At 39.4% G+C, this 21,646-nt stretch overlaps 4 protein-coding genes across 6 annotated transcripts in view; 1 reads left to right on the forward strand and 3 right to left on the reverse strand.

Annotated features, from left to right (window-relative positions):
* Nucleotides 1-12,855, reverse strand: part of LOC149949551 (syntaxin-like) — a 29,416-nt gene extending 16,561 nt beyond the window's left edge. Inside the window, exons 1-6 of one of the 2 annotated variants that reach the window (XM_090169261.1) lie at nt 12,790-12,855; nt 5,996-6,033; nt 4,055-4,265; nt 2,997-3,038; nt 2,659-2,733; nt 796-860 (exon numbers count right to left, since the gene is read on the reverse strand). In XM_090169261.1, the coding sequence (XP_090025387.1) occupies nt 796-860; nt 2,659-2,733; nt 2,997-3,038; nt 4,055-4,265; nt 5,996-6,028 (426 nt within the window). In that variant the 5' untranslated portion in view covers nt 6,029-6,033; nt 12,790-12,855. The remainder of the gene's footprint in view (nt 1-795; nt 861-2,658; nt 2,734-2,996; nt 3,039-4,054; nt 4,266-5,995; nt 6,034-12,789) is intronic. The other variant, XM_090169262.1, reaches the window with a different exon arrangement.
* On the forward strand, nt 8,116-9,199 carry LOC149949552 (uncharacterized). The gene is made up of 3 exons (XM_090169441.1): nt 8,116-8,136; nt 8,212-8,596; nt 8,655-9,199. Exons 1-3 carry the CDS (start codon nt 8,116-8,118, stop codon nt 9,197-9,199), a joined length of 951 nt encoding a protein of 316 aa, XP_090025567.1.
* On the reverse strand, nt 9,536-11,102 carry LOC149949553 (uncharacterized). Its single transcript, XM_090169442.1, has 6 exons — nt 11,006-11,102; nt 10,735-10,815; nt 10,559-10,681; nt 10,306-10,495; nt 10,090-10,235; nt 9,536-10,024 (listed from the first exon to the last, which is right to left on the reverse strand). The coding sequence occupies exons 1-6, from the start codon at nt 11,100-11,102 to the stop codon at nt 9,537-9,539; spliced, it is 1,125 nt and encodes a 374-aa protein (XP_090025568.1). The 3' UTR covers nt 9,536.
* Nucleotides 12,856-15,482: 2,627 nt separating the features above from the next.
* Nucleotides 15,483-16,772, reverse strand: LOC149949554 (uncharacterized). 2 transcript variants are annotated; one of them, XM_090167858.1, is made up of 2 exons: nt 16,470-16,772; nt 15,483-15,863 (listed from the first exon to the last, which is right to left on the reverse strand). In XM_090167858.1, the coding sequence occupies exons 1-2, from the start codon at nt 16,759-16,761 to the stop codon at nt 15,856-15,858; spliced, it is 300 nt and encodes a 99-aa protein (XP_090023984.1). In that variant the 5' UTR covers nt 16,762-16,772; the 3' UTR covers nt 15,483-15,855. The 2 variants fall into 2 exon arrangements, with proteins under 2 accessions (XP_090023984.1, XP_090023983.1); XM_090167857.1 differs by lacking the exon at nt 15,483-15,863 and adding an exon at nt 16,148-16,278.
* Between the last annotated feature and the right edge of the window lie 4,874 nt (nt 16,773-21,646).

Consider the following 21,646-nt stretch of genomic DNA (forward strand, 5'->3'; position numbering starts at 1 on the left):
CACAAAAATTAAGTAAGGGGCCCCAAAAGTTCTAATAAAGGGCCTCCAAAATCCAAAATTAAGGTCCAATGAGCAAAGATTTCGGTTTCAACAACTGGTTTAGATAAAAGTATTCTATAGTTGGGTAAAACCAAGGATCCGCCAAAATTTGTCCTTGAGGGAATAGAAACAAGACGTCCCACGTTTAGAGGCTCTCTTAATATCGACGGCGCTGCCGGCGTTTTGAAAACACGGGCTGGCCGGAGGGCTACCTATCCTTCTAACATATAGGATCCTTGGTAAAACTGAGTACCCGACGACGCAATGCACTATTTGGACAGAAGGGAAACTATAGACTCTGTTTTAGGATTACGATTCCTTTTACTATAACACAGACGAGCCTATTGTCTAAGCACGCATTTCGTCATTTTTTAAATAAGCTCCTGCGAACTGTGCGCCTATCTTCAAAATTCCCGGCGCCGCCTCTAATTCCAAGTGTATACATCAAGGGCGTATCCAGGATTTTATTTCAGGGGGGGTTTTGAGGGAAAATTTCAAGGGGGGGGGGTGCTGACGGAAGTTTCACTGAATTTTTATCAGGCACCCCCCCTCAGTCATCAGCATTTCGGAGGGGGGGGGTTAAACCCCCAAACCCCCTCTTAAATACGCCCTTGGTATACATAATTAAATATATAGTTCGTTTTAGAGCTTTAGGTGGAATAATAATCGGGGAATATTTTCAGCCGTGATGAGGAGTACACAATCGCGGTTTGGCGGGAAAAAAGAGAGAAATATATACTTCTGGCTCAACCTAACCTGAAATGTGAGCATTCTCGTTTCTGCCGTCTGGGCGTCTTTCGAAACATTTCGTTCCTTTATTTCTAAGGAAAAGCACAATGTCAAATAAGTAACTGTGATTCCTACTAAATGTTTTGTTGTTTCGTGAAAACTAACGCAATGCCCTCTTTTGGTTGCCGTCGAAAACAATATAGATAGCGTATTAGCAGACGCTATTTGCGTTGACCGCCAATAGCGTAAGGATTTTTTATGGTATGCAATTCAGGGGTGTAGTTGGGCCAGGGCGTCGCCCCGCCTTTTATTTCCATTTTGCCAGGGCGTGCCCTGCCTCTTTTTTTCAACTTGCCAGGGCGCGCCTTGCTTCTATTTCGTAAATAATTTTTCTCGAATAAAGGGTGTGTGAATTTATTATAAATTTTGCCCGCAGGAAAATACCATAACAATTTCAAATAGTTACCTAGGTACGGCCAGCTTTGATCACGCTAAAACTCGAAGTTGGACGTACATTTATAGTGGCTGGTACAGCCAACTTCGATTACGCGCGAAATCGAAGTTGGCCGTACCAAAGTAGCGCCTCGGTTTTTTTGGACTACACCAATTGCAATTACGCATAATTATAGGGTTATGATGGATGAAATTGAAGGTACAAAAGGGTACTTTTTGGACTTCATTAAATTTTATACTGTTTTGTGTTCTCATCATGGTAATACCGAGCAATTACGTAGCTCGGATAAGGCATTTTAATCTAATTTGACAATAGCGGACGCTAGATCATAGGCACTACCTTGGAAAAAGAGTGGCACTGCCGCGGCACCGAGATTAGTTTCGGTCGACCGCGAATTATTATTGAGAATGACTATGATTAAACGATTTTCAGCGTTATGATGAAAATGATATGAAATCGGGGCGGTATCTCATAGGTGGTTCGCTAAAGCATACAACTTCCGAGGCGATTGAAGCGAACTTGGTGACGTTTTTCATTCCTTTTCTCGTGTCGGGGACGGGGTGGGGACTAGACCATTATACCAGAGCATAAACATTTATCGTTATTAATGTTACGTGTAATTTTTCTATAACTATTATAACTATTCGGAATAGCCGATATATCACCGAATTATGCAGCGCTAAAATAATTCTAGACATATTTGCAGATTTGGGAAAAAAAGCAGTTTGAATATTAATTTTAGCAAAAGTGACATAATTACCAAAAGTGTGACAGTCCCTGTACTTTCGTATGCTAAAGGTTTAATGAATGCTCGACTCGAGATCAACCACATAAAAGACTATTTATTTTTGCCTTTCTGGATCTTTTTTTAGTCTATGGTATTATATGGTAGGTAGATGGCGATAGCATCTCCACAGAACGACGAAAAATCAAAAAATACACTAACTTTGACCAGTGCTAATTAGTTCCTCCGTTCCTCACTACGAGGCGTTATTTGTTGGTTTTAACTTCCTTCCCTCCCTAAGGAAAACTTTATCTTTTCCCCTCCCAACTTGTATTTCGCTCGTAACATTCATTAATAAATAGGTCCGATTGACACACTTTTGGTAATTATGTCACTTTTGATTTTAGGCAGTAGTACTTATTATTATAATTCTATTCATATTACTAGCAAATTTAATAATAATTTTAAGCAGTAGTACTTGAAGTGACACAATTAATATATAATTCTAGGCGTAACACTAGCAGTTTCAATATAAATTTTAGGCAGTAGTGCTTGAAGTGACACATTCAGCATATGTCAAGACACTGAGGATGCTCGAAGTGCTATATGTTTTACATTTATTCATGCAAGTAAATCGGAATAGCAAGGTGATAGGAGTGTTAGCAACACATGCTTTGGAAATTGTGCCCGGTAGACTCTTCAATTAACGCACCTTTTAGTTTTGTTCGAATTTCTTCAATGAGAACCTGAATGTCATTATTACAATTCTCAATTTCCTTTTCGTTTTCTGGAAAGACATAAATTACATTGTCTTACACGATATGTAGCATAATAGCTTAAGTATGACGCAGAACGATTTCGGCTAATGATAGTCTGGCTCTATCAAAGACTAGTGGATAGATGAAAATACTTAGCCACGTTATGATTTATATGGTTATTTGCGAAACCGACTGTCATTTTAATGATAGGACAATAAGAAGTTTCATACGGAAATATTACGTTACTTATGCTTCTACCGATATTTTAAAGATATTATAAATGGTTACTAACTTTTATCTTGCAAAGATTTACTTTTGAGGTTTTCCATGTTCTCTGCACAGAAAATTGGAAAATTTAGATATTTTTTATAACAGTTATTTTTTGGCCAAATCCACTCTACTTTCGTTAATACTATACAAAAACAGTGGCGTAGAAAGAAATTGGTAATGGGGTCAATCTATGTGAAATTTCAGAAGGGGGCGAGTAGGGGTTGGAAATTAGAACAGGAAAACCTACGCACCAAGGGAGTTAGACATGGAAACCAATTGTCTATGCCACTAAGAACGAATTTACCCTAGGAAGAACTTGGGACTACGGTTTATAGGTCCGGTATTATGCTATTATACCATCTTGATTTTAGGTTTAGAGCACCATCTTTTGAACGATATATTAAACAGTATTCACAACTATTATTATAACAATTAATATATTTTATAAATTTTATAAATATTAATATATACCTTATTAATTTTATTTAATTCATCTAAGTAATTTTTTACACATGCTCTTATGTCAGTTTAATAATTAATAATCAATAGTATGAAAAGGTACACATTTTAGATTTAACATTCTCGTTAATGAAATTTCCAAAAACATATTTAGAAGTAGATATAAATTAGAAAAATGCTTATTTGTGAATGTTGCCATTATTCTTTCGATTTCGGTCAACAGATGCCGGTACATGAGACTTATAAAAAAGAATAACAAATTGGTAGCACTACATGAAAATGGCAATTGAGCCGTTTCGAAGTTCTTCCTTTTTGATCAGGGCTGGCGCTAGGATTTTCGGACCGCATGTAATTTTTACTCCAAAATTTGTGTGTGTTTTTTTTTTAAATAGTCACATAGTTTTAGTTAGGCACCCGTTCCGGCTTCCCCTTTCGGAGGCCCGGGCCCGGGGTACTTTTGCCCCGCTTACCCCCACTAACGCCGGCCCTGTTTTTGATGAATAAAATTATGGAAAAAGTAAAAAATATATAACTGAGTCGATTTAGGCTGTTAAAAAGACAACGATTTTTCGAGTGGCGACCTTCTCACGAACCCAAAAATGTTTCACGGTCACTACTCACGTGATCTACTCATAAATAAAGAAGAAAGCCGATCTTGCAAATGATCCCTCAGTTTCTTATTCATGAAGTTCACTTTCCGGTTGATGCTGTCCATTTTTGACCTGAGGTCTTCAACTTCTTTGACTAAAGCATCCATGAAACCTTTGTCTAGTTGTTCGAAATCTCCATCACATTTTTCTACTTCGTCTAGTGTTTGATATTGTTTCGCGGCCTAAATTAATATTAAAAGTAATTTAGGCAATTATATGAAAGTATACACTTAGAATGTCAAAGGAATAAAAATTAATAATAATAATCAGCTAGGCCTAAGTCATCAAGCGACTTTTAAAGCCATTAATTTAGGTGTGGCCGGGTTACAATGCGTAGGAGGGTGGAGGCAAGCCCTGCATGCCACGCGAGCCAACAGCTCCATACACTAACTATAACCGTTAACCTCCACAAGTTTTTATAGAAGGGAAAACCCCTTATAACAGTGGGGAAAGAACTTGGAGTAGATTCGAGTTTCCACCTAGTGTCACAAGCCGGGATAGAACCCTGCTCCTCTTGCTGCGAGGCGAAAGTGCTAACCACTCCGCCACCCCACCTAGGGCTGTGCGAAAACTTGAACATCATAAGTTACTCGGGGTTTTTTGAGGTCGAGTACTTGAATTCGACCTCGAATAAGTAATTAGAAAATACTCGTCGATTATCGAGTACCAAAAAACTGCGTAGTCGGGTACCTGTTTACTCGAATACGCTGCTCTAGTTCAAAAAGGGATTTTTACAACTTTTTGGGCTGGAAATAATAAACGGTACCAACAAGACGTACAAACAACAAATGCTTTGAATGACCTTGGGGATGGATCACGGTTATTAATACGTCGTGCGCCTGCGCAGGTTTTCTTTAAACAATATGATTAAGTTTTGGTTTGGAGTTTCACTTTGATGTCTCTTCACGAGTTCGGTTGTCAGCCGGCGTTAGCAATATACGGACAGACGGTGCATTAATAATTAAAAAAAATGTATATTGTATTGTTATTTTACTATTAATAACTATTATTAGGCTAGTAGCCTAGTATACTAGTCTTTTATATCCCACTAATCACTATAAGGTTACTGAAGTTGTGGAAATTGTGGTTCCTTTAAATTATATGACTATTTTTCAGCATTGAAATTTGAAAGTTAGTTAAAAACTCATTTTAAATTTAATTTCCTAATAACTTGAATAAAGCCCGCAAGTACTCGATAACACGACTCGTTAAAAGTATTATTCGATATTTTTTCTGAATTACTTAACTCGAATAAGAGAAAATTTCCCCTTAATCAAGTACTCGATTACTAGACTCGAATACTCGATATCCGACTCGATTGCCTGAAACTACTACTCACACAGCCCTAAATACTGCGGTAGGGCTGTGATGATTCTCATATAAATTATCACGGGTTTACAGCGCCATGGTAAGCTGAGCTCGATGCCGATTCGAAATTAAGCCTTGGTCTTCCGCCGATAATTATTTATCTGCAACAAGCAAAAACCGGTCTCTGCGCCCAGTTTTGAAGGAGCTACGACGGTTAAATATTCCACCCCATTTATTTTACCATCTATTGAACCTTAAACATTCCAAGTATATAATTTCCCGTTCAAACATTTCTATCTTATAAGTTATGGAAAGCTGGCTTATAAGTTAGTTACAACTAGGAGCAACAAACACAGCACCCCACACTCCTTGGTTACAAAGATCTAATTTCTAAATTAGACTAAACACATAATTTTAACCGTAAGTCCTTAATATTATTCCATAAGTAGAGCTTTTAAGAAAATATATGAGAGTTAGTCGCGAAGTGACGTCATCAGAGAAAGAAAATGGTCCTCTGGCGAGGCTACGTGAAAGGACGCCCAACCAAATGGTGCCATGTTTATGAAAAATATTATAGAATTACACTTCTACACGTGAAATTTACCGCAATAAAGGCTTTGGTGCGATCGGTAGTCATTTGAGCTGTAAAGAAATTAAATGAAAGAATTGTTAATAGACCTTCCTTTGAATTCCTAGCTAAACAGGCCAAACACGTTCACAAAGACAACTTAGATATAGTTCATTAACTATTTATAATAGTTTGTATAAAACTTTAACCGTTAAATGAGTAGGATTTTGATCAAAAAACCACTATTTATCCTGACAACTAGGTTGGCAGGTTTGCCAGATAATCCTTTTATGAGCCTACCTGGTTCATGAAAAATTGGCCAAACCTTCGGCCTCTCCATAGAAATCTCATAGGTAACTAGAATGCTGCCGTGTAACTGGCAAATGGCCCAAACGCCGTGGCAGACGACGCCAGATCTCAGCCAATCAGAGCTCAAAGAGCGGTTCTGCCAAGAATTTAATGTCACCGGAGAGAATGACGTCACCTATCTCCCGATATAGTAACGGAACCAAGGAGGATTATTATCCTCCTTGGCGGAACCACTCTACGGCCTCTCATTGGCTGAAGGTTCAAGGCGAACTGGCGTCAAGCTCGGCCGTAGGCGGCAGCATTCTAGTTACCTATGAGATTTCTATGGGCCTCTCTATACACAAAAGTAAATAAGCACATATGTAATATTTTATAGTATAGTCTATTAAGATGGTTCATAAGAATTTTCTTATCTTTAATTTCCTGATTTCTCAGGTTGTTCAGGTCGTATTTTACAAATATCTGAAGATATTCAGTTAGTCAGATCAGGTTTATCATCTATATCCCCTCCACCCAGCAATCTGATTTCAAATTGCATCTGATAGGTGATTTATCACAATAGGCCTTTCTATAAAGTAACATTGACCATCTTGTTTTGATGTTTCTGCTGCGTCACGGGTGACGTATCGATGACGTTTTACTACGAAAAGCCCTGGACATAGGGGTAAATTGTACGAGGCACCAAGCTGTTTTTAAGTATAAACTGAACGGAACTTCTACGTATTTCGTGACGAATGAACTACATAGAAACAAGTTCAGCTTGCGTAGCTTATTTTAAGGAAAAGCCTATTGTTTTGCTACTATTAGTTTGCTATTCCATTCTCGAAGACAACGTTATGACGTAGGAGAAGTGGTTTACTGTGGTTCAGGATTGATCTATTAAATATTGCAAATTAAATTATTTGTTCTAGCATAAGAAATAAAACAAATAATAAAAAAATAAGCCAAATTAGAGCTAAAACGCATTATAGGACCAAAAGTCTACAATAACTACCTTCAGAATTTTCAGAAATGAAGTGGGATGTTTATAATAGTCAATTTTCTGTATCGATTCAATAATCAATTTGGCCAAAGTAAACCCCATTTATACTGTTGAAAGCGTTTCAATTTTCAATAAACTTTGGCCAAAAGTAAATAGGGGAGAAAGTCTGGCACTTGGGTCCAACCGCACGACGTCTTATTTGAGGGGTAAAATTTTTGGACTTCGGTAATGACTTCCCCCTCGCCTCTTTACAGGGACACAAATGTATCGGTTGTACTCCACCACGATGAAAAATAGTTCTCTATAAAATACGTGATATTAAACTTTTGCTTTCGATAATTTGGTTAATTTAGTTCCTAAATAAAGTAGATATATGATAGAAACTAAAATGCGACATTTTAAAAATAATAACACGACTTTTGAAAAGAAATAAACCGTAACTAGAAAAACGCTCACTTAGGGTACGTTCAGTAGAGCTCATCGAGTAAAAAGCGCTGTTTCTTTAAAACTGTAACCGCTGAGCTCTGTCGTCTTAATGACGTAGAAATTTGTTGAACGGGTATTGTTTAGTAATCGATTCTTTTTAAAATGGCGGCAAATAATTTTTCCGGGCAAGAAAATCGAAAAAAACGAAAACTTCTGTATTTGATCGTAAATGAACTTGTTACCGATGAAATAATTGAAAATGGTGGTGTTAATATTTGTTACACTCCTAACTATTCTAAAAAAAACTAAAAATTGCGCCGCATTAATTGCAACAACATTCACTAATTCTAAGCCTCGGTCTAGACCTGTAAGAATAACAGACTATGTGGAAAGTGTAGTACCATATTATACAGAAAAAGATTTTAAATCTCATTTTCGAATGAGCAGGACCGCTGTTGAAGTAAGTTAGATATTTATCTCGACTCTTTCGTTCAACATAACTCTTTGCCTTCATTTAATAACTTGTTTTCATTAGGAATTAATCAACATTTATGGAACTGCGGTAGCTTCTGAAAAACTGTACATCACTATATCTATCCAAAAAAGGATATTAGTTTCATTATGGCTGCTGGCAACTCCGGAGTCATTTAGAAGCATTGGGGATCGTTTTGATCTTTCCAAGGGAAATGCACACTTTGTTTTCATTGAATTTGTTAGAATTGTGTCAAGATTAAGACAACAATACATTACGTGGCCTACAGAGGTAACAATGAATACTACAATGACAGTTTGCGAGACAAAATATGATTTCCCTGGAACTATTGGAGCGGTTGATGGCTGCCACATTGACATTAAGGAGCCTACTGTAGATAAAAACTCCTATTACAATCGTAAGAAGAGAACTTCAGTTTTATTACAAGGTAAATAAATTTACGCTTTTAGTTTTTGAATCTTACTAATTTTTCTGTAAAATTACAGGAATTTGTAATGAAACTCTTCTTTTTATTGATTGTTGTGCTGGATGGCCTGGCTCTGTCCACGATGCTAGAATGTGGCGTTCTAGTACCATCTACGAATGTCTCAGAAATGGCTCAAGGAATGTGTCTAATGGGCATGTGTTGGGTGATAGTGCATATCCCCTTGATTTGTTCCTTATGACTCCTTTTAAAGAAAATGGTCATAGAACAAATCAACAAATTGCGTACAATACCCGCCATAGCTCAGCCAGGCAAATGATCGAACGTGCATTCGCATTGTTAAAGGGTCGTTTCCGAAGGTTGAAATATCTGGACATGTCCTTATTAGCTGAAATCTCGGAAGTCATAATGACTGCCTGCATATTACATAACTTCATTTTGAGACTTGATGGAGATGACGATGTGGGTGACTACATAGATGAAAATTTTGACAACGTGACAGCAGAAATTGTGCAAGAAGCTGACAATGCTAATGCAGATGCTGCAAAAGCAAAACGTAATGAAATTACTGTAAATATAACGCCCCTAAGAGAACTGCTTACATGACATTTCATGTCACATTGGAAGGTAGTATCACTGGTACTGACTTTAAACCAATATTAGTCTATAACCATTAAATATGAAGTCAAAATTTAGCTGCATTTAAAATCATTTAATTAAAATCGATGTATATCTCAAATTAATAATTTGTTCATTAAAACTACCTCATACCCCTGAAAATGGCACAATAACGTGACCAAAACTAGTCGGGTTGAACATTTTAAATTTTAAATAAACTTTTTGTGCACTTAAAATTTTTTTATTTTATTTTTCAACTCGTCATAATTTACAAATTTGATCATTTATTTAAATCACATATTTATTAGTGAGTCCACCATTTTTGTTAAAGTTTCATTTTTGTATCAAGCCTTTTTAACAGTTCGGTTTGAAAAGTTTCGGTTTTCTGAATAGCAAGTTTCTCTATTTCCTCATTTCTCTTGGACCACTCTAAGAACCACTCTGGAGGTTCTTGGGAGGGTTTGACTTTTCTCTTCTTTATTTCTTGTACAACAATGGTTGTATCCATGGTTTTTAATGTGGATGATGAAGAATGTAGCGAAGGCGATGAGGAGTGTAGCGAAGGCGAGGAGGAGTGTAGCGAAGGCGATGAGGAGTGTAGCGAAGGCGATGAGGAGTGTAGCGAAGGTGATGAGGAGTGTAGCGAAGGCGATGAGGAGTGTAGCGAAGGCGATGAGGAGTGTAGGGAACGCGATGAGGAGTGTAGGGAACGCGATGAGGAGTGTAGGGAACGCGATGAGGAATGTTGCGAAGATGTAGAGTATTTATTTTGGACCGGGGAGCTACATCTTGACACGTTACCACTAGTTGATGCTAAATAAAATAAGAGTGATAATTACCTTAAAAATTATAAACAAACATTCTAACTCATTAATTACCAGTAGGTGATTCACCTATTGAGTTTAATAAATTTACAGGTGCTATTGCATGGTCAGTGCTAAATATATCATCCATTTCATCATAAAAAGGCCAAGTTTGTTTGCCTTGGCCACTTTTGTTGGATTTGTCTTTCACTTTCCTGTAGCTGTAACAAAAATTAAAATATATTTATTACAACCATCTTATTTGAAAATAAAATTCCATAAACAACTTACGTTCCTTTAAGGTTCCTAAATTTAATATCGCAGTCATCAGCAGTCCAATTATATCCTTTCTCCTTCATTTGCTCGCCTATTTTCCTCCAGATATTTTTTTTCTTTCTGGCATTGTCTATTTCATCCTTATGATTGGAATACAAACTTATCAATAACAGTGTTGATTTTGTATCCCATCTACTAGAAGAACCTATGGATACAAAACATTGATTGTAAAGATATTAGGATTTTGGGAGTAAACTAAATAGTTTACCATTTAATTCATCGTTTTCTGTAGGTGTGTTCATTTCATCACTCTCTTGCTCTTGACTGATAAAACCAAAACCATCATCTTTTGGACTTTTCTTAACATTTATTGGTTTTCCACATTTTGTTTCTGTATGCCGGTTGATTGTGGTTGATTCAATACGTTTTTTTCATTTGTTGAACTTTTTTGTTTTGGTGGTAATCTTTGAGGTTTTACACCAATTAATTTAGCTTGCTTCAAACAAAAATTAGCAAAGGTTTTGTCTGAAATAAATGTTATACAAAATGTCTCAATAGATATTACTAATTGAAGCAGCGTTTTAAAAGGCTCTGATGCAGATATGCACCTTGCACCACACGGTAAAATGCCAAGGCTTAACATTTCACAAAAGAATACATTCATACAAATTCTGTAGGAAAACTAGTATCAATAAAATTACAAACAATAACATACCTCTAACAATTCTAGCGTGATCAGCAGGTCTGACAGCAATTAAATAGAACGTTTCGTGAGAATCCTGGAGTGCAATTTGCATTAATTGATCCGCCATTTTCCATTAAACCAACGCGTTTGACCAAACTTTGACGTCACGATGACTAAAAAACCGACTCTTCGAGCCGATGACTTCGATGAGTTATCGATAAGCATCGTGACGTCAACACCGGAAACGTGAAAAAGCGTACAGTAGAAAATTGGTGTCAGCGCTTACTCATCGCTGTCAGCGATGAGCTCTACTGAACGTACCCTTAAATCGTTGAGAGCGGGGCGCCATCTAAGAGTAGAGATCGGGACTAATTGGTATATCTACGATGTTAAGGCCTAACAATTTGCAAGATTAACTGAAATAATAGATATAGCTACGACCTTTTTTTGTTTATTTTACCATTGATATAGTAATTATTAATTAAAATCAACCGTTATCGAAGTAAATAGTTTTCAGCATTTGACAGAGAGACTATTTGAAATCGCGAGGCGGTGACATGGTTGCCAGGGAATAAAATTAAAAATTTTCATCTTGAGCGCGGACCGGAATACCACAAATGCGCGTTATGTGCTATCCTTATTGGTTAGAAATATCACGTGATCACTAGTTCTTTAAAAAGGGTGTCAAGCATGGTGGAAGGTAAAATCTGGAGGCAGTGATAGACTTTCTCCCCCTATTTACTTTTGCTTTGGCTGATACTTCAAATAGGTTCCAAAGTATAGCGACAGCTCGCGGTAAGTTATCAGTCTTTAGCAACGTAATAATTTGTATGGTCTTTGGCGACACAAACTATCGTTAAAAACTCAGCGACGGGAAAATAGTTACCATCATACTTAATTATTAATCATTAGAGGATAGTGTTGACTTTTTAATCTAACATATCACAAAATTCTTCGGTTAACTGAATAAAATCCCCGACCTTTTACCTCCATCTTGGAGATCCTTGTTTTATTCAGGTTATCTAAGTTCCGTAATATCGACACTGTATTTATTTATAATTAATAATATCCCTTTCATTTTAAAACCATTTCAATATTCGTGCCTTGGTAGATCTAAACCTCGATCCAAACTCGATTTGATAATAAAATTGTTAAAGGGGAACGGCCAAGCTTTTCCAAATATGGCCTTATTTACGTATCAAAAGATTAACAAGACGTTCAATATACTAACACGTACCTTTTTTTGTCTTGAAAAAATAGCTTTTGGCCCAAAAAGTTGAAACGAAAAATAACGCCAGGTGTTTGGGTTTGAATTTTCGCCGCCATCTTAGGGGCTGCCGCCGGCGCCCCGAACCCCGTATGAGCGATTTGCGAACTATCCTAACTTTTAAAAACGCGCAATTTAGGCTTAGGTCGCTTATAACTGGAACGCGCCGCGCGTGCAAAACATATTTTTTGCGTCTTCAGCAGCTCGCGCTTTTACGTTGTTTTTCTGTCTCACCGACTTCTCACCAGGGGTCGCGGCGGACGCGCGCTTTTCGATTTCCCGAAATTTCTTTATGTTATTAAAAATTAACCACTCAATATTTTTTGATGCGGTTTTCGCCATAAATTTTAGTTTTTAATAGGCTTTAGGGCTATCTAACTGGTTCAAGCTTGACCGTTCCCCTTTAAATTTTTTTTTAATACTGTTGGCGGAATGACTATTTTTAGACGATCATGGTACTAAGGGTTCGATTCTGAAATCCGTTTACTCGTAACCCTAAGAAATCAACTACATTCTTGGTAACATAAATATTGGTGAAATAATTTACCTTAATTGAATTGACGTCCTATCGTTTATACGTTCTATCTTGATGAAAATACTCTACCAGTTAAAATTCGACTAAATTTGTTTCTACCGAGTCTTATCTTTAGTATTTCAACTGTTATCTAATTAACGCGGAATTTTGTTTGACAAAGAAGCAAAATATTTCTGATTACAGGTATTTCGACACCGTACTTTAAAGGGAGTATAAAGTAGAATCAATAGTGGATCAAGTTGATAGAAGTTACGATTTGAGCCTCGTTTTCATGGTCTATTTCAACCGAAAAAACAGCAGGAGGCGGAAATTAATTTGGTTTTCTTTCCACTTCAATTTTTTTCATGGTATTGAGATCAGGATTGGATATAAAGCACTAGTCACGGCATTTGACTACTAAAATAAAGGCTCTGACTACTAAAATTAATTGAATTGTGGGGGCTCTAAATATTCATAATTAATGGCGAATATGGCGTATTATAAATTCAACATTCATCAATTCCATTTTATACAAAAAAATCACAACACGTTTGTAGAGCTTGTAGAAAATCCAGAGTCCAGAGAGTCCACTGCACCTCATACAAGTTCTGATTCAGAACCTCGATCTCAAATGAATGCGTCATGCATTTGATGTTATTATCAATGAAAATTTTTAACTGTATTTGTGTACTCTACTTTACTGCAAAATAACTCAACTCGATTAAATTGCTTTGTTCAAACATTTATCTTTTACGGTTTTCCAAATTTTAATTTGATTTCAAATTTAATTTCACTTCCTTTTTCAGTCAGTCAAGTCTACACATATTACAATAGGAATGTTTCCCCACTTATAAATGGTTTGCACCTAAGGGAAGGAACAGAGGCGTAGCTAGGGGGCGGACCACCCGTTTGGGCATGATTTGGGGGTGACACCCGACCGTTAAAAAATCAAACCTTACACCAACTAGTAAGTAGCACACCATGATATCAGCCCCGGGTGTCACCCCATGCTAGCTGGCCCTAAATGGGTTAGAGTGTGCAATAACTGGTGGCTTTACCGGGGAGTCGGGGTCCGGCTCTTGTAACCCATAAGGGCGGTGGCGCACTGGGAGATGTTAGCTCTGGTCAAATGGTCCTATCTCCACCTCCGACTTCGGTCAGGTTTGGGCTGGATACTGAACTTCGGTTCAGGCTAACGGAGAGGGTCCAGGCAAACTGGTCGCCTCGGCGGATTGGGTAGCCTGCTGTGGGGCGGCGAGCCTCCGTATGAGGGCACGGCGGACCCATCTCCCACCGGGATCTCCGGTGACAGCTGTGCCGGGTTATGCGGGCTGCTGTGTGCTCGTCGTTCCCCTTTAGGAGCTCTCTCCAAAGGGTTTGACTCCTTACCTTCATAGGTAGGGTGTCGGCTGGAGTTGCTATAGCATCCATTCTAAATCCCACTGCTGTGTGCGAAGTGGGGATTGGTCCACCCATTGCTGCACCTTCTGCTGGGTTGAGTGGCTTGCGTCAAAGGTGAGACCATCAGTAGTAGGGTTCTGCTACCCATGCTGGATTTGTCACCTGTCCGGGCTAGAGGGACGCTGGCGTAGGGCACTATGATGATAGGCCTCCGGTGGTATGGTCTCTGTTACTAGGTACACCGGGTTATAAATTCTGACACACCCCATGCTAGCTACGCCACTAGGAAGGAAACTGGGAGTGTGGTCAAAAATGCAAACCATTTCGCGCGTAGCTGCTAAATAGGCAGCCATTTTGTTGGTAATCTCCTCAAAGCGACAAAACGTACGAAAATTAGATTTCAAATTTCAAATTTTGAAATTAATAATGTTATGGGCCCTAAACAAAACCCAGATTAGATTTTAAACCCGGGTTATTTAAATAAAATAGCCAATGACGACAGGAATATCTGCGAAAATAAATTTGACATAGTTTATCATATTAGGTCTTTGTGGTGATCCCTTTTAGAATTACCTTCGGTATCGAATAAAATGACAATTTTCGGTTTGCCTTTCTAATTCTACTACTCGAACCATTTTTAACAAGGCAGTTAATCATTTTTAACGAGAACCTAATATCAGAATCATCTTGAACCAAATGATCTTCTATTAAGTGTCTAGGATGATCAGTTTTTTCTCTCTTAAAAGTTAATCAACAACTCTCATCGCGGCATAAATGTACAATTCGTTGATTTACTCCCTTTAAAGACTCATCAACACGATAACAAATAGAAAACACCTGTTACCAAAGATAGCAGCAATCCGTTCGAATTGTTAAGCGTTATTTACGATAACATTTGTAACTATGAAATTCAAATTCGCCGACAACTTTGTAGCCTGCAGCATTCGTTTTTTCTGAAATCGGTAATTTCATTTTCCGGAGATGTTTCGTATGGGTTAAGCTAAATCAACTTAATCAAAAAGTAGACAACCGCGGAACAACATTATTTCGATCACATTATACCAAAGGTGATATAGAAGAACAAATTACCTAGAATGTGTTGGAAGAACAAAACCAAATATTATTCTAATGAAATTATTTTTATTAAGTATTAGAAAGTACTTACACGAAGCATTTACATATTTAACAAAAGCAATCGGGTACAGAGAGGTGACCATATATGCAAAAAATAACCACAAAACAATCATGAAAGCAAACCGATATTTGCTATACCAAAGGTGAAAACATTAACCGGTATTTGCTATAAGAAACCATATAATAACAATAACCGATATTTGTTATACGAAACAAAATGAGAACACTAACCGGTATTTTCTATACGAAACAATATCATAATACCGGTTTTTGCAATACGAAACAACAATAACGCCAATAGATATTTGTTACACAAAAACCCACGTGAACATTAACCGGTTCTCGGTATAAAATGTTAATTGAACCGTTGCTTGAAGAAAATGTAAACTTTAATGGGTGCTATTGGCGTAAACTACTTTCCGAAAGTACAAAATTAACATGAAGTATTTAAATTACATAAGCTACAAAAAATTGTACAAAACAATAACAAAGGAAACAATACTCAAAATATGTTAAAGATATGAATAACACTGAAGTTCCACTATTTCGTATAATCCAAAGAAGTTACTGATCTGCAATGAAAACTAATATTATTTATTAAATAATAATCTAGAAATTCTGGTTTTCTATGGCTACACATTTTTACTAGTATATTCAGGAATCCATACCTCTACTTGGAATGCTTATCGCGGCAGATTTTCGTTTCGATGTGGCTGACGTAGGCAGGGCCTTAGCCGTCAGAGTAATCTTACCATACGCGATACGGCAGGATAATCATTCCAAGTAGAGGTATGGATTCCTGAGGGAATATAACCTCAGGCATTTGGTGTGGAACACCAACGTTTGTGACTCTGGCCTTTGGCTTTAAAAATGTTTGGAGCCACTGTACAGGGAAAATGAAAAATTGAAGGGGTCTTCCATAAAGAATGCTTCGCAGGTTATATTCCCTTAAACTTTAGCACCAATCACCGCTAGCTTCTGCTAAACCTGGAGGCAAACATGTAAAATTCGTTGATTCAACAAAAATATTTAAGTTCATACTCATTTTAAGCGATAATTTTCGGTCGTTAATTAGGTTATTAATATTATATGACTTTAGGACATTTCACAGATTTACAGTGTAATATAGGACAGGTTTTTAATATAAGATTTATTAGGACTGCCTGGAATCGACTCACTTTTCGGATCATCTTGTTCAACGACGCCGTTTGACTTGTGATGGCTCTTTCTCTTGCGCTTTCTACGTGCGCCACCTCGCTTCTCGTGACCTACATTTGTTACCATCGTAACCTTTCTGCGCGCCCCTTGAAGATGTCGTAGGTTGTTTGTTGCAGCAGTAGTAGTTGTTGGGAAACTCTCGAAGCTTTGCGAATAGATACAGTTTTCGATGAATTTTTCAGCGAATCCCAATTCTCCCAATTCCACTAAAGCACCCGAGAAAGGGAAAGATGCCTCGCTTCGGTTATCCATCGGGAACGTGTCTGGCCCGGAGCCAGCGTAACTCCAATCGTTGATTATCTCTTGTTTAAAGCGTTTTGCCTCGATTCCCTCGAATGGTTGGTTTATAAAAATACCATCTCCCCATTTAGTTTTATTTGCAAGCAAAGTTGTTGAATTAAAACTTGCTGATGCGGTGGCCATGGATCTTGATGAATCTGATGGTTGATACACATTACGCCAGAAATCAGGTTCTGGTTCCACTTCTCTCGCGGGAAAAGACAACTCAGAAGAAACGTTTTCCAAGTTAGCTGAATTTGATTTAGAATTAGCAAAGATACTGGACTTCCAAGATGAAGGATCTGGGGTCGAATAAAGTTGAGATTGAAGTTCCATCTCAAATCTCTTCGATGACAGTGTTTCCTCGCTGTTCGATTTTGAAAATTGATACGAAGATGCTGTACAATTCTTTGAAATTTCCATATCAACATTTAAAGCTTTTGACCTTGAATCAACCTTGGACATAAAAGCGTTTTTCTTTCTCGCTTGTTTCGCTTCTCGTCGAAGTTTTTTGCGCTTAATTCTATTAGGTAGATTCGAATTCGCACTTTTTATCTTGAAGTTACATAACGGAGCGGATGAAAAAGGTACTTGTTTGATCATCATTGTTTGACGAAGGTTGCCCTCAGTTAGACATCTGTTTAACATCTCGCTTGAGTTGTCATAGGTAGCTGCCGGCTTGTCGCTGGAGTCTTGGTAGGGTTCATTACCTGAAATGCGGACTGAACCTTCCCTGCGGATATTCTTCGGACTGTCAATTAGTGGTAACGCAGAAGTCTCGGATTTCCCGCCAAATCTATCCAATTCTTGTTTAATTTCGATCTTTACTTTGGAATCTAACGTGGTGATGTCGTTTTGGTCTTGGGGGTGTGACTTCTCGTTCAAATGGCTTTGGAAGTCCGGATTTGGTACAAAATTTGTTTCAACATCACTAGCTGCATCTTTATACTGTTTAACTCCAATGACAGGACTACAGGAGTTCGATGTTACGATGCTGGAGAGAACCGTTATATTAGGAATATGATTATCTTCCCGAGTTAATGCAATTGGATCCTTTTTGACCACAAGTGCGTGGGCAGTATTGGACACTGTACAGCCGACTCGACCTTTTGACGCTCTTTGTCTCTTGCGACCGTTTAAGATGTTTTTCCTGGCATTTATTTTGTTCTTTATGCCCCGAGTTGAATATCTATCGTTAGGCTTACAGATATCGCCGTTAAATGCGAAGCTCGTATATTGGGAATTATGAATGGTCGCGTGGTGTCTCGATTGCTCGTGATTTGGATATAACCACGAACACGGTCTCTTGTACCTGTCACCCGAGTTGGTCCAGAAGTTTTCGTCGTAAGGCAGTTTCTGCCAATAGGGTGTATAACTGTCGGATTGGTAAAAATATGGGTTGCCAGTCTGATGATAAGGTACGGTTGCAAACTGAGATCTTTGCCATCCAAAATTGTGTTGGTAGTGAGATTGTTGGAGCCAACGGTTCATGGTACCAAATGCATTATCTTGATAGCTACCCGCGTTAAAATTAATAGCGGTATTACAGGTCGGTGGAAAAGGCAGTAACGGAGGTTGACGTGAAGTGACGACCTGAGGGTTGGTTGGATTTGAAGGTACCCTAGAAGGGACCGATTTGCGTCTACGTCGAGCTCGAGTTGAAATTCTACGTTGCTTTTTATTACTCCTGTCCGATTTCTCGACGTTATTCGAAGGTCGCGATGTTTTAAGGGGGCTTTTCAAAGAACTGCATTTTTTGCATATCTTTACAAGAACGATATCCGGAGTACCGTCGACAATGACCTCATCATCTTCCTGGACTTCATTTTTATTCCTGCTGACGCAACCAGATGTGGATTTCAAAGGAACATTTTTCGACTGCGGCGACATTGGTTTTAGGACGTCAGAAATTTCAGACGTTGCATGTACGGTTTCACTGGTAACTATTCCTGTTTCGGTAGTTTTAGAGGCTTTTACGGTTTCGGTACCTTCAAGGGCTGCTATGTAGGTTGCGTTACCTTCAGCTGTTGCTTTTAAGGTTAAAGTAAGTACAATAGCCGCTTTTTCGGTTGCGGTACCTGCAATAGTAGCTTCTTTGAGTTCGATACTGGTTAAAGCAGCTTCTTCGGTCTCGATACTGGTTAAAGCAGCTTCTTCGGTCTCGATACTGGTTAAAGCAGCTTCTTCGGTCTCGATACTGGTTAAAGCAGCTTCTTCGGTCTCGATACTGGTTAAAGCAGCTTCTTCGGTCTCGATACTGGTTAAAGCAGCTTCTTCGGTCTCGATACTGGTTAAAGCAGCTTCTTCGGTCTCGATACTGGTTAAAGCAGCTTCTTCGGTCTCGATACTGGTTAAAGCAGCTTCTTCGGTCTCGGTACCTGCCATAGTAGCTTCTTCGGTCTCGATACTGGCTAAAGCAGCTTCTTCGGTCCCGATACTGGCTAAAGCAGCTTCTTCGGTCCCGATACTGGCTAAAGCAGCTTCTTCGGTCCCGATACTGGCTAAAGCAGCTTCTTCGGTCCCGATACTGGCTAAAGCAGCTTCTTCGGTCCCGATACTGGCTAAAGCAGCTTCTTCGGTCTCGATACTGGCTAAAGCAGCTTCTTCGGTCTCGATACTGGCTAAAGCAGCTTCTTCGGTCTCGATACTGGCTAAAGCAGCTTCTTCGGTCTCGATACTGGCTAAAGCAGCTTCTTCGGTCTCGATACTGGCTAAACCAGCTTCTTCGGTCTCGATACTGGCTAAACCAGCTTCTTCGGTCTCGATACTGGCTAAAGCAGCTTCTTCGGTCTCGATCCTGGCTAAAGCAGCTTCTTCGGTCTCGATACTGGCTAAAGCAGCTTCTTCGGTCTCGATACTGGCTAAAGCAGCTTCTTCGGTCTCGATACTGGCTAAAGCAGCGTCTTCGGTCTCGATACTGGCTAAAGCAGCGTCTTCGGTCTCGATACTGGTTAAAGCAGCTTCTTCGGTCTCGATACTGGTTAAAGCAGCTTCTTCGGTCTCGATACTGGCTAAACCAGCGTCTTCGGTCTCGATACTGGCTAAACCAGCGTCTTCGGTCTCGATACTGGCTAAACCAGCGTCTTCGGTCTCGATACTGGCTAAACCAGCGTCTTCGGTCTCGATACTGGCTAAACCAGCGTCTTCGGTCTCGATACTGGCTAAACCAGCGTCTTCGGTCTCGATACTGGCCAAACCAGCGTCTTCGGTCTCGATACTGGCCAAACCAGCGTCTTCGGTCTCGATACTGGCCAAACCAGCGTCTTCGGTCTCGATACTGGCCAAACCAGCGTCTTCGGTCTCGATACTGGCCAAACCAGCGTCTTCGGTCTCGATACTGGCCAAACCAGCGTCTTCGGTCTCGATACTGGCCAAACCAGCGTCTTCGGTCTCGATACTGGCCAAACCAGCGTCTTCGGTCTCGATACTGGCCAAACCAGCGTCTTCGGTCTCGATACTGGCCAAACCAGCGTCTTCGGTCTCGATACTGGCCAAACCAGCGTCTTCGGTCTCGATACTGGCCAAACCAGCGTCTTCGGTCTCGATACTGGCTACTACAGAACATATAGGTGCAATCGAAACCATTTGGCGTTTTTTCAGATTCGATTCACCATCTGCAAAAAATTTACTTCCATGAAAAAATAATAACATTGTTTAGTACTTTTAATAAGTACTAAAGAAATCTGCGCGAGGAAAACAAATTCTGGAGAACGGGGGAGAGGGGAGGGGTAAAGTCCATCCTCTAGAAATCTGCGCGATTTAAACTAATTCTGGAGAACGGGAGAAAGCGGAGGGTTAAAGTCCATCCTCCAGTAATCTGCGCCAAGAAAACAAATTCTGGAGAACGAGGGAAAGCGGAGGGGTAAAATCCGTCCTCCAGAAATCTGCGCGAGGAAAACAAATTCTGGAGAACGGGGGAGAGGGGAGGGGTAAAGTCCATCCTCTAGAAATCTGCGCGAGGAAAACAAATTCTGGAGAACGGGAGAAAGCGGAGGGGTAAAGTCCATTCTCCAGAAATCTGCGCGATTAAAACTAATTCTGGAGAACGGGAGAAAGCGGAGCGTTAAAGTCCATCCTCCAGAAATCTGCGCTAAGAAAACAAATTCTGGAGAACGAGGGAAAGCGGAGGGGTAAAATCCGTCCTCCAGAAATCTGCGCGATTAAAACTAATTCTGGAGAACGGGAGAAAGCGGAGGGGTAAAGTCCATTCTCCAGAAATCTGCGCGATTAAATCTAATTCTGGAGAACGGGAGAAAGCGGAGGGGTAAAGTCCATTCTCCAGAAATCTGCGCGATTAAAACTAATTCTGGAGAACGGGAGAAGCGGAGGGGTAAAGTCCATTCTCTAGAAATCTGCGCGATTAAAACTAATTCTGGAGAACGGGAGAAAGCGGAGGGTTAAAGTCCATCCTCCAGAAATCTGCGCTAAGAAAACAAATTCTGGAGAACGGGGGAAAGCGGAGGGGTAAAATCCGTCCTCCAGAAATCTGCGCGATTAAAACTAATTCTGGAGAACGGGAGAAAGCGGAGGGGTAAAGTCCATTCTCCAGAAATCTGCGCGATTAAAACTAATTCTGGAGAACGGGAGAAAGCGGAGGGGTAAAGTCCATTCTCCAGAAATCTGCGCGATTAAAACTAATTCTGGAGAACGGGAGAAAGCGGAGGGTTAAAGTCCATCCTCCAGAAATTGCGCTAAGAAAACAAATTCTGGAGAACGAGGGAAAGTTGAGGGGTAAAATCCGTCCTCCAGAAATCTGCGCGATTAAAACTAATTCTGGAGAACGGGAGAAAGCGGAGGGGTAAAGTCCATTCTCCAGAAATCTGCTCGATTAAAACTAATTCTGGAGAACGGGAGAAAG

The sequence above is a fragment of the Leiobunum rupestre genome, chromosome 3 (genome assembly GCF_980474605.1).
Source record: "Leiobunum rupestre chromosome 3, qqLeiRupe1.1.hap1, whole genome shotgun sequence".
NCBI classification, from domain to species: Eukaryota; Metazoa; Arthropoda; class Arachnida; order Opiliones; family Sclerosomatidae; genus Leiobunum; species Leiobunum rupestre.

Excerpts from the sequence above, each read along its gene's own strand:
- LOC149949552 (XM_090169441.1), top strand. The coding sequence starts at position 8,116 with ATGAGCAGGACCGCTGTTGAA. Across the intron at positions 8,137-8,211 it reads TGAGCAGGACCGCTGTTGAA|GAATTAATCAACATTTATGG; the intron begins GTAAGTTAGATA and ends TGTTTTCATTAG. Across the intron at positions 8,597-8,654 it reads AACTTCAGTTTTATTACAAG|GAATTTGTAATGAAACTCTT; the intron begins GTAAATAAATTT and ends GTAAAATTACAG.
- LOC149949553 (XM_090169442.1), bottom strand. The coding sequence starts at position 11,102 with ATGGCGGATCAATTAATGCAAATTGCACTCCAGGATTCTCACGAAACG. Across the intron at positions 10,496-10,558 it reads AGAAAACGATGAATTAAATG|GTTCTTCTAGTAGATGGGAT; the intron begins GTAAACTATTTA and ends TTGTATCCATAG. Across the intron at positions 10,025-10,089 it reads AATAGGTGAATCACCTACTG|CATCAACTAGTGGTAACGTG; the intron begins GTAATTAATGAG and ends TATTTTATTTAG.
- LOC149949554 (XM_090167857.1), bottom strand. The coding sequence starts at position 16,761 with ATGGATAACCGAAGCGAGGCATCTTTCCCTTTCTCGGGTGCTTTAGTG. Across the intron at positions 16,279-16,469 it reads TGAACAAGATGATCCGAAAA|GTTTAGCAGAAGCTAGCGGT; the intron begins GTGAGTCGATTC and ends GTTTGCCTCCAG.